The sequence below is a fragment of the Colletotrichum chrysophilum genome, assembly GCF_026319265.1.
Source record: "Colletotrichum chrysophilum strain AFK26 chromosome Unknown scaffold_178, whole genome shotgun sequence".
Classification (NCBI taxonomy): Eukaryota; Fungi; Ascomycota; class Sordariomycetes; order Glomerellales; family Glomerellaceae; genus Colletotrichum; species Colletotrichum chrysophilum.
The window spans coordinates 50,350-66,817 of NW_026517465.1; the positions used below are offsets into that span (position 1 = coordinate 50,350).

The following is a 16,468-nucleotide window of genomic DNA, read 5'->3' on the forward strand; positions in this document are numbered from 1 at the left end:
GGCTCTCAAGCGGATATCGGTAGATGGTTCGTCCCCCGTTTTTCAGCCCTTCAACCGCCTCCCGCATGTCCTTCGTCATGCTCTGGACCAGCCCCTGAAACCTGCCCATCTGTGTGGCGGTCATCCACCCAGCGTCGGGCAGAGTCCATTTCTCGTAGAGCCGACCATGGGAATGAGACACCACGTAGCGGCCATGCCTACGTATGAACAGGTCGCAAAGATAGCAGGCGGACTTGCTGCATCCGATTGCTCGCGGCGCCGGCGTGTGTGGATGTTGTTCCAAGTAGAATATCTGTTGGATCTCTGCGTGCACAAAGCAGTAGTGGGCAGTCCCTGGACGACGGACGCCTGAGGGCGACTCCAAAGCCCTGACATCGATGTTTCTGAACACCCGCATACAGTCAGGCTTCGTTGCCACTCGGGCTAGGTCCCTGCATGTGAAGAAGTATCTGGCCAGCTTGTCGACCTGGCGTATCTCGGGGCTCTCGGCGAGCTGTATTTCAACGCCAACAGACTTCAAATGCTCCTCGACCGAGTTTGTATTGCCCAAGCGAGCGACTTGCGCGCAGCTTATAATAATCGTCCTGAAGGCGTTCCGCAGAGCGTCGGCTTCGATGGGATGCTCGACAAGGTTGAGGGTGTCTACCAAAACCTCGAGCCTGGCCAGGAGTGATGCGATTTTCTCAGGGGGCTGTGGTGGCTGCCCAATCTCAAGAATGCATTTCTTCAATCTGTCTTGCAATGAAGGTAGCTGTGTTTTGAAATGGCGAGGCTGTTCAACCCATAGTGGGCGCAACCGGCCAAGAACGCGGGTGCTGCTAAAGCGTAGCACGATGTCGAGTAGCTCTTGAACCGTCTGCTTTAGATCGCCTACGAACGCATTAGGACCCAATCGCGGGAGATCTTAAGTAACGAACCTTCTCGACTAAGCTTGCTTAGGCGGGCCGTAAGCCGCTTGAGCCCGTCAATGACAGTTGACGATGGTGTTGTGTTACTAGCAAGTACAACCTGAAGGCCTTCAGGATATTCGCGCAGGGTCGCCGTGGAGACGAACTTACCCCCCTCTTCGTGATGAGCAAGGAACGCAACGGAGTCGGCCGTCCGAATCTCGTCCTCAATGGAAAAGGTGTGATCGCGAGAACCTGTCGTCACTCCCCCACGGTAATCTCGTGGCGCGGATGGGATCTCGGTCAGCTGTCGCAGGGATGCAATGGTTTGATGAAATTCAGCCTTCAACCTCGGGTCCCAAAAGTTCTGCATGGCTGGCGATGACCGTCGTGCACGAGCACTGAATCAATACTAGGAAGCAATATTCTTTTGAGGCGCTTTGTGAAATTATCGGCTGCTTCATAGATGTGTCTCTTGACATGCGCCCGTCGTGATCGCGCCTTGGTTTTCACTGCTGGCTGGTTTCTGCTTGGGCATGGTGGTGTGCAGCCGCCTTTGGGCGCGTTCTTCCAAACGCCAACACATCTCGACTGATCCCCCGTCCCTCATGGGCCAACGCCAACAGACCTAGCCAGGTCGCGCGGGTCGGTAAGGGCGACCGTGTTTGTCCAGCCATTCGCGGATACCCTCTCAAGACTGCTGGGCGACGGCCAGCTCCCATGCAGACCAAGGACAGGCAACGGGAAACCCAATGACGGTTGTCTTGGCTAGAGGATATGCGATACCAGCGACATGTCGGTTAGAGTGACTGCCTCGCATGCAAGTCGAAGGTACCCAAGCATGTCGCCCTAGCAGAACATCGCGTTGACGGCACGTTACCAGCCAACCACCACGCTCAGACGGCTCGCCGGTCACGACGGACGTTGTCTGCCAGCTTAGGCACAGACACTAGCGGACACAACATCGACCCCTCGTGTGTAAGTCGGTTGGAGACGACGTCTGTTTTTCCTGCTGAGTGGTTCAAATATCACCCGGCCTTACGCGGACTTCCCTGCAAGCGCCGGCCTCGTCGGCTTCACCGCTGGCCTGATGAAGTACCAAGCAGGAGGTCGGTGGCTTGTCAGGCTCCCGATAACGACATCCATCTTTGGATCCCGGACGAACCCATCACCTGCCCGGCCGTGACAAGTCCGTCGGGCAGTGACAGCGGCTCCTTAGGTTGCCGACGTATACGGAAGCGCAAGACACCACATCGCCCAAGCTTCTAGCACTATCCCACTACATTACTCAACCCTCCAGCTGAACCTTATCACCCCATCACTCTTCCCCACCACGAACGACGGGGCCTGCAGACCCCGCATTGTTAGCGACAAAGCCCGCGATAGCTCCATTAGCCACCCGTGATGAGCAGCGCTAGCAGGCAAACGCACGCACTCAAATTCTGGCCAGAGTTGTTTCGCCCACATTTGCCCAGATCATATACAGCGGCCTTGCCCAAGATTGAATCATGAGGATGCGAGCCATTCGAATCCCAAATTCCTTTCTCTCCGTCATCGCACACCCTCTATCCAACTACATGATGCTTCCCAAGGATGACCCTGAAGAGTTTGTGCGCCCCGTGGCTTGCCCACGGGATGGCGACGCTGCCCTCAATCACCGCCGGAGTACTTATGCCGGCGCACTCGCTTTCAATCTCGTCGCGTTCGTGCTTCCCGCCCTCTACGGCACCCTTTCCAAGCTCTGGGTCGCCAACATCGACTCCTCCCTTGTCGTTACCACGGACGCGTACACCTACATCGGTGTCGTGGCCGAGGTCCTCAACGAAGGTCTCCCGCGCGCGGCATGGGTGATCATTGGCGACAAGGCCTCCCGCTCCCTGATGCAGGCGGGACGACACGGCCGAGTGCGAAGGCGCTCTTCATCCTCCTCCGTCCCGGCGCCCTAACCTTCGTCGAGTCGGCGATCCGCAACGCGCTCTACCTCTGGCTCGTCACTAGTATCGTCTCGATGGGATCGACGTATGCGACGGCGTGGGGCGTCTTCAACACTATTCGGTGGGGTCTCGTCATGGTTCCCGTCCAGGCCCTGGAGCAGACGTCCCTGGCCTTTGTCGGCCACGCATGGGGCTCCTGGAGACGCAGCATAGGTGTGGAGACTAGACGGCCAAAGGCAGAAAGGGGCAGTATCCTCGGGATCGCAAGACCGGCGCTGAGCTCCGTCGCCATAGCCATCGCCGTCGAGGTGCCAGTGTGCTTGTTCCTGACATTCTTCGGCGCTCGGCCATTCGCGCGGTATCTCAGCGGCTCGGACGAAGTTGCCGACGTAACTGCGATGATGTGGCGGACGATTGACTGGTGCTACATCCTGTACGCCACGTCGACGATGCTGGCGACCATTCTGCTGGCCACCCGACCGCGGTGGTACCTCTGGCAGAGTCTGGCGAGCAATCTCTTGTATGTGTTGCCGTGGGCGGTCGTGTGCCAGACGGCGCGGCTCTCAGCCGATCGTGCGTGGACGTATCATAGTCTGGTCTTCGGCCGCTGTGGGGTTGACACCACGCTCGACGATAATTTGCAGATGGAGTCGTTGAAGACGAATCTGTCCCAGGCAGCGGGAACGTCCTTGCGGCATCCTTTCCACGTCCACGAAACCCCGTCGACTTTGGTGAAGACGACCGAAAAAAGGACGTCGGAACAGAGCAGCGAGCTGAGGCGACCTTCGGTCTTTTGTTCTGGACACGATCTTCAGGCGGACCTGCGGAAGCGACACCATGCGGGACTGCGATAGAGAGCACGCCCCCGGTGGTCCCGTAAGGGAAGGGTGGAGGCGCTCAGCAACCCAGGCCGCCAGCTGAGTAACGCTGTGGGGCTGGCATTGAGCGCCTGCGGGAGCGACCATGGACAGTACTTCACACAACGTGCTGGATACATCATGTGGGGCATCACTGAGCCCGCAAATCGAGGGAGCGGGCTATGCGCCGGGCCTCGAGCGAATCCCTGCCCTCTTTTCCAGAATCGGCTTGGGAGTTGGCCGCGACCCCGGCAAGGGCTGCCTGTGGATTCCGGCTACCGCACCCAGTGCTTCAGCACCTCAGCTCGTTCCAACGAATACTTCGCGGAAAGCCAGTGACACTCCGGGGGTGGCTACCCTGGACCTAGGGTGGTGTACACGGTGGGCGAGGTGACAGGCGGCAGGAACGGCCGGGGCGGTCACGTTCCGGCATCCGGCGGCTGTGCGTGCTTGGCGAGCCGCCGCGCCTGATGGGAACCGTTGATTCATCCCTTAATCCCGGTGCTGTGGCAGGTTTCTCCCAGCAATCGCATTGGACGATGACGCTGTGGCGCGTCCTGTCCACCAGGCCAGGCTGTTTCCGCCGGTCACCTGGGCGTGTCGCTGTCCGGATGAAGCTGATGCGATGCGTGTTGAGGCCATGAGCCAGAAGCACAAGCAGGGCCCACTCGGCGCAGTGCCAACGGGACCCTTGCCTTCAGCTGCAGGAGTCATCCAAGATGATCTCTCGTAGATGTCTTTTGGAGTGTGGTCGCATCTGATATGGGATGGAGACAGGGCTGCTGCGACGAGGGTCGAGGCGGACATGCCAGAGATGGCTTGCCGTTTCCGTCGCGGTTTCTGGACCCCGTTCAGTCTGTTGTTTGTTGTAACCAACAGTGGCCCTGTACAGCGTAGTAGAGCCTTTGCGACCTTTTGGTCCTATGGGTCGGAACGCTGAGCCCTGCGCAGTATGCGGCTTTCCATACCATACTGTACAGTCCAACCAGGCGCCCGCAACTGGGCGGAGAAAAAGAGTGCGCGCCGGTCGTACCTAAGAGCTTCTTCAGCCTCAATAACCTCAATGCTGTCTAACGAAGTATTCTAGGTAGGTGACTAAGTAATCCTCAGGATGAGAGCTATTTTCTGGTCATGTTCATTCGTTCAATTGTACTTGCGTTGAATAAGCGCTCTAGGAGGGTTTGTCGCCCAGTGGGCCCGCTACTGAAGTACGCCTCTGGGTTACCAATTATTCACTCAGCAGGGGGCCAGCTATGTTGACAGTAGCAACTGGCAGTACGACCCGAATGCTCCATGGTAGCTCAGAAGGGCAAGGACAGCAACCTCAGCCAGATATTGTAGGCAATCGCTCGCAGAAACATCATGGCCCTCATGGAAACTTCTACGTTGGCTCGACTTCTGCCGGCCCTGAAAGATGATGCTAAGGTATGTACGGACATGCAAGTTTCATCGATGTTGACCACATCTGAACTCCTCGCAACCCATTGTGGCCAGGACATTTGTCTGGATGGTCCCATTAGTGCCTTGGGGGCCGATTGGGCAACGCCCTCAGACCCCGCGTCGCGGCGTCCAGCGAGCTGGCTGGTTGATGGCCCGTCTCGCCCTGGTCGCGGCGCTCCCTACTGCACCACACCTATATTCTTGCAGGGGGCTAGGGTTGGAATATATCTATGGAATTTCCTGGACATGTCGTCGCGTCCGGGCTTGCGCCTTTGACAGTCTGCCTGTGTTCACCTAGCTTTTTTTTTTTCTTCTCTCTCCTATTGCGACCAGCGATCGAGTTGCTTATATCTCAATCGCCCGCTTCTGTTAACCAATCTCTGAGGTTATCGCCGGCGCAGAGCAGTGGTCGGACCAAAGCGCAAATGGGTAGTCCCATCGACCTAAATCAGTATGCGCGACAACTCGAGATTTTCAGGCAACAGGACCATAACCGTCAACAACTGATTAGCGTAAGTGGCCCATTCCTTGGTATTGAGTTGAAGATTGTTTCCTTCCGTGAAAGACCACTGTGTCGTCAAAATGATAGCCCTGTATCTGACATCAGGGATTCCCAGGATATCCTGACGAATCATGCAAATCTGCAACGTGCGTACCAGGAGAAGTGTGAAGACTACAACAACGAAGTCGAGTCTCGCAGGTGGTGGCAGACGAAGGCACAGAACTGCGATGGCGAAATGCAGGCATTACGCAAGACGCTGGTGAGCTTCGATAATGCTTCCCTCCTCCAAGTCATATCCTGTCACGCCAGCGAGCACTGACCGACTTCAGAAATCCAATCCTTTTATTCACGTCGTCATCGACGGAGACGATGCAGTATTCCAGGACAACCTCCTGAAAGCCGGAAGGGAAGGAGGCTGTCAAGCAGGGCACCTCCTCTACAGCGAGATAATGAACTGCGTCAGCAAGGTATATCTTCAAGAGTCAACTCAGGACTGGAGCGTCGTCGTCCAGGTCATCCTACATCTTGACGGCCTTGCTAAGAGGCTCCATGCCTCTGGTATCATCCCCAACACTGCCGCCGACCGCACTCTCGCCGACTTTGGACATGGTTTCAGCCGCGCTCAGCCCTTGTTCAACTTCGTCGATGTTGGCCCCGGCAAGGAAGCCGCCGGTCATAAGATTCGCGAGACTCTGCGCCTCATGGTTCGCAATTACCAGTGCAAGCACATCTTTTTCGGCCCCTGCCATGATAACGGATACCTACCCGTCTTGGAGCCTTATAATGTAGATCCAGGGATAAATTCACGCCTGACGCTTATCGAGACCATCGCGGCCGGAGAGGGCTTCGAACAGCTTAATCTCCGTCGAATTACGTTTCCTCCGATATTTAGATCCGAGAAGCTGCCCGGGCGCACTCAGCGATCCGATCCCGGCATACCACACTCGTCGCCCCAGGCAAACGGCACCGGGAGCAACGGAGACGGTGGCTTACCAGTGAGAACCAGTCCGAAAGGGGGCCAGCCGCCTCGTTTCACGAGCCCGCAGTCTTCGGATCCTGGTGCCGTGGCGACCAGCTTTTGGTCTACCATCTCTACTGGAAAGACAATGGATATTTCCTCCAAGAAGCCAGCCCCCAAGAAGTACTATCTTCTCAATGTCAATAGCCAGCGCGTTGACGAGCAGCTCCCGCGTGTTGACCAAGCCGTCGAGGAGCAATTTAAGAAACGCACGCAAGAGTCTGGCAAAAACCTATGCAATGATTACCATCTACATGAACGCTGTCCAGCCGGCGATACTTGCGTATTCCTGCATGGTGCAAAGCTACGTTTAGGAGAACTGACACTGCTCGTGCAGAAGGTGGGCACTAGCGGTCCCCGTACCCCGCGATCTTGCTAACCACTTCAAGTCACGGGGCATCCCGTGCAACAGCATGTCAGAATGTCAAGATGCCAACTGCATGCGGGGTCACCACTGCCGGTGGCTCAAGAGTTGCAACTATAGGGCGTGCCGCTTCGACGGCTATCATGACATCGAACCGGTATGTCGTTGCTATCTGTTGTTTGTCTGCCAGTAGTGAGAAGTGACATTAGCTGTGCAGAAGCCTCGCGTTAAGTTCTTCGAGGACGGAACGACCCAAATACTGGCGCCTTGAGCAGTTAACGCGCAACTTACATCATCTTTGAGTGCATCGGAATTGCCATGATATCAAGGGATCACATGCGTAGTACGATATGCCGCGGACACTAAGCAGGGAATTTAGATCAATTGTTCGCAATACTAAAAAATAATTGATGACGCTGCAGGCGGCGAATAACCAGACTTACCATGACCTCGAGTCAGACGGAACTGAGGAAAAAGGCTCAATGCCGAATGAGCACGTCTCACAAACCCTCTCGCGTGCCGCAAGGATCTTCCACTTTGACTCGCGACACAAGGGCGTTCTACCATTCCATTGTGCTTGCTGGCAGAGATCGACGAACTGTCTCGGTTGCCGCTCTGTGGCACATCAAACTTTCCGAAAGGCCAAGCTGGGTACTCCTGTAAGCGCGCTGCACTGCCAAACGGTATCTATCACATCCCACTTTGCAGGCTGTGCCAAGGTATATTTGAAGTATCGCATGGTCACCCCGACAGAAGTCTTTGGCGCCTCCTAGTGCGCCAATCGGAGTGAGCCCGAGGCAAGCACGGTCAAACGTTCGAAAGCTGAACGCGCCAATCTGGCTTGCCTCGACCGAAAGCCTGTCGATCGTCTCAGGCAAGCAGTCTACAAAGGAGCTTACACAGCCGAGTGACAAATCACCGTGCATATGGACCCAATGATTATTTGTTGGGAGAGACTGGCCATTCCGAGCACTGGCAGCCGTCAATACAGCAGCAAGCCATTAATATGTTCTCTCTCGTTGATGTTCTGCTCGTGCCATCGGCTCATTCAGCTTACGATAGCACCTCGTTACCCTGCCCGAGGATCTACGCCGCGCGCGCTACACGCGATGGAACAAAACTCTAGCAAGCAACGGCAGAAAAGCGCCCGGTCTCGTCGGTCCAGCAAGTACCATCGCGAGGCCTGGTTGTGGAAGGATGTGAACCGTAAGGTTTTGTCTGGCATCGGCCATTCTACTCTCGTACCGTCGAACACTTTGGTGTCTAGCGAAGCAGGCCACGAACTGGTTTGCAGCTACAACTGGGCAGTTGGTCCGGATGAAAATATTCACATACCTGGTAGGATTGAAGTGCCTAAGGAAGGTACCACACACGAGTAACGATCAATAGGTTTCGCGGCGGTCTTCCAGAATGTCGACCTGCCGATTGCCGTCCCAAATGATCGAGACACTTTTCCCGTGGACCAGAATGCGGCGCGCGTCCCTGAGTTCTCTTTCGCGCCGCTGTTTCGCGCCACGGCATCAATGACCCCATCGTTCCGCTTCGATGATGTTGACATCTTGGTGAATCGGAATAGCCTCAGAAAGCTCCTCGACTTATCTGCGGGATGAAGACAAGATAGCTTTCGCCTCATCCTACACCTGGTTCACCGAACTCTGTTTATCGAGCGTTGCGAGAGGACCGCCCGCGAGCTAATCAGTGGTTCCAAGAACTCCGGGTGGGGCAGGAATTTCGAGCGCAAGTTCACGAAATACTCACCTGGGCCAGAAGACAGCACGTCACATCACCGGGCCCTTCGATACCAGTTAGGTGATCTCACATGTGTGGTGCGTTTTGAGGTGGACGCATGCTACGAGAAAACGGGCGAGCGTAGCGGCTTGGAGTCGCTGGAAGGCGCAATGGGGCGGCTGGCAGCAGAGGACAGTCCTGAGGGGTTCGCTGCTCCCCCCAAACCTCTAACGCAACCGCCGATGGCTCAGCGTTGGCGACAGAAATCAAGACAACGACCAAGCCCAAGGACCCGAGCGCATACATGCCACAGCTCTGGTCTGGTAGAACGCTCTGGCTTATCATCGGGCAGCACGAAAATGGAACCTTTGAACAGCTGAAGATTACCGATACTGCAGCTCTGTTCATAAGCTGAGAGGAGAGGCACCAGCCACAGAGGTGTGTCGCGGTCGCCCACGTTTCTTGTGGAAACCCTGGCAACTGGTGGCTGTCGCTGGCTCGAGTCGTCGTCGGACTATCCTTCTGCTCCAGGATTATCTCTTACGAAAGATCGCGACGCCGGGGCTAGTCGATAGCCAAGGTCCTGAAACTTCTGTTTAATGCAGATGTCCACATGGTCTTAGTCTCATTAGATGACGGGCTGTTGTTTGGTCTTTCTTAAACAGACTTCCTAACGCCGCTTTCCAAATCCAGAGCACCACCTTTGCTTGCTGGATAAAACATCCCACTGACGGCAATTGCTTCCTTGGTTTCCTCCCGACAGAGCTGAGAATCCTGGGATGGAAAAGTCTTGCGACCGTCGTGGAAACGGAACTCGCATTTTCACAGCAGGCCAATACCGACGAGAACAGAATGTGTGACCAAAGTCAAGCTCGTGGACGAGTATTCCCGAACTTGTATGGCGAATCATGGATGTCCTGTTCAAACCGCGGAATATCAGGACAGGTTTACGCAGGGTTTCGGCAGATTCCTTGGGAGCGTTCACGCACCAGAAGATTTTACCGACAGCCTTGCTTTCCTAAAGCACAGTTAGTTTGTCAGGTGACGGGAGCCTCCAAGAGCACTTGTTCTTGCCCCTGACTGGCTTGATCCTCATTGTGTCCACCCGGACGTAATTGACAAGGACGGGTCCTTGTTTGTTCCAAAAGGCAATGGAGCATGTATAGTCCGCAATTTTTCAGAGAAAGCATCCACGGATGAGTGAAGGTGAATCGGTTCCAGTTGGTGGAAGTGCCCAGTGTTCCTGTAATGCTGAACAGCGCGAGGCGACCATGGTCTCTATCTGCAGCGGAGTAGAAAACTTTCAATGCAACTAGCAGCTTCCTAACCCCTGATAAATGGATATTTTTTGTGCCTGCCTGCCTGCTTGCCGTCGATTATTCACAAGCAGCGAGCTTGCATGTTTATTCGAGTCGCAGTACGGTCTCGGTTGAAGAGAAGCCTCCCTCTTGAAGCGCGTCGGGTTTGATGGCGTCGACAGGCTACACCCTTCGGACCGAGCCGCTGGGCGGGAGACAGCACGTTGTTGTATCTTCCGGGTACGCCTGGGGTACACTTGGCGGCCTCAGTCGCCATGTGCCGTCGCCGCCGCCGAGCTTGGCCCAGTAGTGGTCTTTCCCATGTCATGTCGCACAGCCTCTCGAGCTGCATGGATAGGCGAATAAGTACGCGTCAAGTCTGATGGCGCGTTGTCGATGCAGCCGGCATCAAGGTCGTCGTCGAGGGGAGCTAGCTTTCTGGAAGCGGCAGCCACCTCGTCCCGGGCCTCGTGGTTCCATTACAGCGGTCGGGCTGCTGGCAGGCCAGCTGAAGTACTATGCAGTAAATTTGTCCCGGATGTCGTTGGTAAGCGGCCTGCCCGTACTGCATAGGTATCTCGGGCCTGCCGCTGAGTGCGCGGGACAGGAATCCCGAAAGCCCTCCTCCCCGATTTTCAACCAATCAAATTCTCTCCTTCGCCTCGTAGCTTTGAGCCACTCACGATGGCACTCAAGACCCGGAATAGTCGGACAAACAACGGGAGAGCATGGATGGGATCTCGAATCGAGCCATTTAGTGGAACAAAGTCTAATCTACAAACCAATATGATCAGTAAAGAGAACTTCCAGCCAAGCGAAGTCGCTTGGACCAGAAACCAAAAGCATCAGCCCGTGACCCCAGGGGATGAAACAAAAGAAAAGCCCTTACTCTCGTGAATCGCTAACTCGTTCGCGGTTAGATACGTTGTGGTTCCGGCCCCCACCCCGCCGGCGGCTCTTGCGATGTATCCCTGAATGACATCGCAGTCACAGTCGCCATGCTGAAGGATCTGACCCTTCAGACTCAGGATCTCGTTCCTTAGCGCCGTCACGCATTCGTCGAGATGGATCCGTTCCTGGATAACTTCCTGCTCTTTGGTTGCGAGGCCCAGTTCGTACTGTTTCGTCTTTTCCCGACAACGTTTAGCGGCAGCGCGGTTCTTAACACGGTAAGTCTTCCTCCTCTCTGGGCCGGAGAGGCTCACAGAAGGCTTCTGATCTTCACCATTATCGTTTGATATCGTCGTCGTCTCATGCTTGGGAGAGGGTGAGCTCGTAGTGCATGCCCTATTTGCGGAGCCAATCTTGACCTTTTCCAGGGGCTGCCGAGTTATCGAAGGGCTGGCCCGAGGTTTCATCGTCTCCACTGATAGCCGCTCCGATTTGGGTCCCGCGCAGATAATCTTTGCATCCTCAAAGGCGTTTGTCAGGCGGTAGTCGCGGCTGAAGATGAGCATGCCGTAGTCGGCCAATGGGTCTGAACATTGTTAGTACCTGTAAAGGATGGCTGCAATTATCGATGGTGTCCAGGCCAAGTAGTTGATGGAGGTGCCCAAGTTGCAATGCTAGTGCTCTGATCCGTCCCTTCAGTTCCAAATACTTGATGGCCCTGCACTTCTGTCTGCCACAGAGGAGACGGTGGCATGCCGGCAGAGACGTTTGAATCGGGGAAAGACTCGCTGATTTCGCTGTATGCCGCCCATCCCCGGCATGAGTAACCGTTTGCCGGAGATAGCAGGTCGTCCTGCTCCGGCAGAGTGGGAACAAGTGGCTGTGGTATGTCGCCAGTTTCTGTCATAACTACTGAGTCGAGGTAATTTGGATGTGCGCCCTCTCCGTATCTGTGATTACAGTCAGTTTCTGTCTATACTTAATTTGGACCACGCGACGCATACAATATGCCTTACAGAACTGGGGTGGATCACTCAAGATCAGACCACACTTGTTCTAGAAGCAACGGATTCGATGACGAATCGACGATGCAAGACTCAAAAGTCGTATGGCAGTCTGCTTGAAGCTTTCTGTTGCTCCAAAGATGGACGGACGAGATTGCCGAGGTGATACGGGGAGTGAAAGCCGCTTATCTGGATGGAGGGGGAAGAGTTGGTGAGAACTAACGAAAGGTCTGAGCAGCGGAAAGACGGCTTGACGGAGGCAGATGCAAGGCCGAAGTTAACAGGAAGAGGCAGGTCGTGGTCTTGGAGGAGCCAGGGTCAGAGGTGGTGTCGATGAAAATGGGGACGAGGGCATATTTGACTGGGCCCTGAATGGACGGATGGGAAAGCGGTTGTGGGCGATTGCCATGCATGTCGGGGAGAGGTGGGAAGCGGAAAGGGCGAGCCCTGTTTTGCTCCCTCCTAGAACAGGGACAAGTCAGGTCGGTAATTGACTTCTGCTGTCCCCAGCCTAGACGTTGGCAGGAGCTTCGGTCGACTTACCTAGACACGATTCCAAAGGGCAGAGGGATGAAAGTCTTTCGTTGTACCGCGAACGACATGCGCCGTCTCTCAAACTCCCGTTCGTTGAGGTTCAGACATGGAACCGAACTCTCCAGATGCCTTGGCCATCATCTGCAGCTATCCTGAAGAGATGGTCTGAAGAATTGGTGGGCGGTTAGGTTGGGCCCGACAATGACTGTGCCATACCGATTGCAAGGTACACACCATTGAGGACGGGTACATGCGAGCTGACACGTCCTGCCATGTTTTTTCTGGATAGGGACGGATCTCCGTAGTAGGGCGATAGACAGGCAAGCTTGGAGGCCAAGCAGGTAAATTGAACGAAGGAATATCGTTTTGCTGGGAAGAAACCAAAAAAACCAACGCTGAGAAGCAGAGGCAGTCGCACGAGACCAAAGACTGATGAGTTGAAAACCTCAACGACATGAATAGAGGAGAATAGAAAGAAAAAAGAGGAAGAAAAGGAGGAAAGTATTTGAAGCCCCAGGCAGAGAGGCTGCGACGGCACTGAGTTCGTTCACGGCTGCTGTAGTGGTTGTCGAGTGGGCAAGATTCCAAGCGACGTAGTTGCAGGGACGAGTGAGTAGGGATCTGACCAGTGGCGAATACTTGGGCTTCAGAATTCATTCCGGACAAGCTGGGAGATGTGATTGGTCCACGGACATTCCTCCAGCCCCTAATTTGTCACATCAGTAAGAACGACCCTCAACCCTTCCCCCTCTCTCCTGCCTTCCTCGCTTGAGAGTGCCCGTCCCGTCCTGCAATAACGGTCCAGGGCAATTGGCGTCCAATAGCGGGAAGGCTCGCCGCGACCCCGTTAACTTTCTTGCAGCCAGGGCACTCCCTCACCACCCTCACCATCTCAGGCCACATCTAAAAGTGAAGCCTTTAACAGCCCGAGGCTCTCAACGCTCTCAGCACAAGATCATGCGGATGGACCTACTTCAAACAACACGCTCTCTTATTCCCGAAACCTGTCAATCTACCGTCTCCGACTCGAGCTGGAGAAGAACTCGGTCGAGTCTGAGTCCATGGAAGTATTCCTCCAGCTCCGTTCTGCTCCTCGACTCGCCTAACCTCACTACGAATCCCAGCATCTCTGCTTGCAGTCGCCAGACAGAAAGAAGACCGCCTGGCGTGTTGGGGGGGTTGTCTTCTGTCGATCGCTGGCGAGCCGTCCTCGCTTCGCTCAGCCCACACGGATCAGCCGTACAAGAAAGCGACCCCCTACAGCCTCAACCTCGTTCAACGTCAGATTCTACCCGTCCATGATCACTGGTCCAAGGGTACTTTCCTCCCGTCTGTAATGTACCGCACGAGAAAGACAATTGCAACTCAAGCAGCTACAGCGCATGCACCTGCTCGAGCTACCTAGGGTCCCTCGACTGGACGAGAAATTCGATGGCTGGCGTCAAAATAAGCGGCTGCAACATGCTGTGAAACTCAGCCACAGCCACAGCAGTACAAGAACAGCCCCCAAAGCCCGACGGCGGCATGCGAAGGTGCTGCCTGTAGCTGCCTATCCAATATTTACTATCACCCAACGCCTGTCAACCGCCATGAGTGCCGACAGACAAATACACCCACGCAGAAACAGCGCAAAACTACTCTACAACTCTGTGTTGCTGCTCTGGGTCTTGCCCACCTGCTTCGCCGACCATCGATTGCGATAGTGTAGCCATAGACGAACACCATGAATGACTTCAACCCCTTTACCCGCATCTCGCGCCATCCAACTCATAAGCATCCCTTACGTCGATGCATCTCGACTGCGTAGGCTTGGAAGTACGGAAGCCACACGCGCAAAGAGCTGCACCAACAGAATTTCAGCGTGCATAACTGCCGAACGACAGCACAGAAAGCCCAGCAGCAGACATTCCCGGCCAACCAGTGACGCCCTTTTTAAAATCGACAACAGAGTTGACGACACCTTAGAAAGAAATGTGAAGTACAAGAAAGTACTAGCAGTCTATGCCACTCTACATCTGCTGCGCCGGCTCCAACCGGCTCGAGATACGTTGCAGCGCACTCTGATGAGTGCGAAGGGACGAGCATGTAGGATACTACGCAACGGCCTATAAGTCAGAGGTACTTGTTGGCCACGGCCAGTTTCGCAACTGGGGATATCGCCGCACATGCAGGGCCGCGACCTCTGCTGACTTCAGCGCCATCGATTTCCAATCACAATTTGCGATTAAATGCGATGCCACCTAAAAGTACTAGCAGCAAAGACTCCAGGATACACTGACTACCTTAGGTTGCAACATTGCGAAGACACTAGTCCGCTTCAAGCACCCTGTTCACACCCTCGACATGTCCGACGTACCGCGTCACGACGAACGATGGCCGATCAACCGGTGGCGAGCGCTAGACCCCAGAAGAACTTGCCCTCTTCTCCATAGTTGTTCCTCGCACCTTGGCTGAGACATGCTTCCTGCGGTTAAGCTGGCGTACTTTACCAGTTCCAACTCTCGGCAATGCCATTTTTAGTCTACGGAAGCAAGGCAAAGGTACCATAGCTCACGCCGCACGGCAAAGATACCCGGAAGTCTGCCCTATTGTGCCCCTTCCACTAATGTGCCTAGACGCTTCATTTGAGCGAATACCACGATCGAAGCTACATCAACTGCATACACCGTATCCTAGAGCTTCAAATCCATCGACGGTCGGAGCAGCTGGAGGTTGTCACAGAGTGATCCAAGGCATACAGCGAACCAGATTGGCCCCAAGGCGGCGGTTTCCTCGTGTCTTCCAACCAAAGCAGCCAACCTTGCTTACTCATCTGGTGACTGAATTTCGATATTGAAGTTCGTCCTGTATCGGGTCCGCTTGTTTCTTATTGCAAGAGCGCCGGACTTCAACACCGGCTCTGACTTTATGAATCGTCACGCCTATTATAAGGCTGCTGAATCACCACTACATGGTTCAATGCCACGCCTCATATTGCCGATCATGCCTCAAATAACTAAAGAAGCGAGCACTGAATTTCATGGGAAAGCACAAAGGCTGACTTGGTCGATGGATATCCACTAACGTCTAAATGATAACAATTTTTGGCACTTTAGGACATTTCGCATAGTAGATCAGCCCATCAGTTCTACCTCCTTTATGATCTTACCTCCTTAAGTAGACCAGATTTCTGAACAAATACAGCATTTTGACCTCACTGAAGACACTTGGCTCATTTATTCTTCATTTATCTTTAAATCAACAACGCTTGATCCCAAGGTATTCTCGTTTACCGTTATTCCTAGTCTTACTTATCGCTTGGTCAGGCGACATGCAGAGCCCTAACTTACTGGGGCCGCCATCATCGCGCACGTCAAGCGGTTCCATCCGAAGCACCGGCAGCTCCGAGGAGTAGACAGCCGCAGGTCCGAGCCGTGGGCAACGGTAACTCCTTCCTTCCACCGCAAATGAGGAAGCAACCGTTTGACCTGAGTACTGTTCCGTCATAGGATGCTGAAAACGAAGAATTAAGGTCGGTTTGGCCCCCTGTTCCAAAAGACCACTGTTCTAACAAAGCGGAACCAACCACACGCAAAATCAAACAGCGCGACGGCGTCAGGCCTGTGTGCCATTCTTGCTAGCACTCCAGGATACCATGCGAATACCCGGTGCCGGAGGACTTTTCGCAGAAAGGTGGGGCCCAGGAGGAGAGGGTCACCCGCATGACGATGGCGCACGAGAAGAGCCGTAAGGTGATGCAGCTGTTGTGGGCCAGCCCGCACGGCGCGTCCCTCGAGAGCCTGCGGCGGTTCCGGCGGTCGGCGGGCCTTGATCATGCCATTGAGATTGTTGCGGATGCTTCTCGACCGGACGTCGAGTACAATAGTGTTTGCCCGTTTCTATTGCTGGCCGAGACCTGAGTGTGCACTAACCTTGCTGCCGGGCACCTGTCAGAGAAGGGCGTAGTTTGAAGAAGACAGAGGAGGTTGAGGAATTAGATATCTGCAATGAAGATGCCGCACACCTGGAAGG

General features: G+C 54.8%; 3 protein-coding genes across 3 annotated transcripts; 2 read left to right on the forward strand and 1 right to left on the reverse strand.

The window, feature by feature from the left end:
- Nucleotides 1-2,464: 2,464 nt before the first annotated feature.
- On the forward strand, nucleotides 2,465-2,833 carry COL26b_012499 (uncharacterized protein; the record flags this gene model as incomplete). Its single annotated transcript, XM_053185142.1, has 1 exon — nucleotides 2,465-2,833. The coding sequence occupies one exon, from the start codon at nucleotides 2,465-2,467 to the stop codon at nucleotides 2,831-2,833; it is 369 nt and encodes a 122-aa protein (XP_053030914.1).
- A 2,710-nt stretch (nucleotides 2,834-5,543) lies between these two features.
- COL26b_012500 (uncharacterized protein) lies at nucleotides 5,544-7,017 on the forward strand (the record flags this gene model as incomplete). Its single annotated transcript, XM_053185143.1, has 3 exons — nucleotides 5,544-5,630; nucleotides 5,736-5,879; nucleotides 5,950-7,017. The coding sequence occupies 3 exons, from the start codon at nucleotides 5,544-5,546 to the stop codon at nucleotides 7,015-7,017; spliced, it is 1,299 nt and encodes a 432-aa protein (XP_053030915.1).
- Nucleotides 7,018-10,873: 3,856 nt separating this feature from the next.
- Nucleotides 10,874-11,826, reverse strand: COL26b_012501 (uncharacterized protein; the record flags this gene model as incomplete). The annotated part of the gene is made up of 2 exons (XM_053185144.1): nucleotides 10,874-11,505; nucleotides 11,748-11,826. 2 exons carry the CDS (start codon nucleotides 11,824-11,826, stop codon nucleotides 10,874-10,876), a joined length of 711 nt encoding a protein of 236 aa, XP_053030916.1.
- Between the last annotated feature and the right edge of the window lie 4,642 nt (nucleotides 11,827-16,468).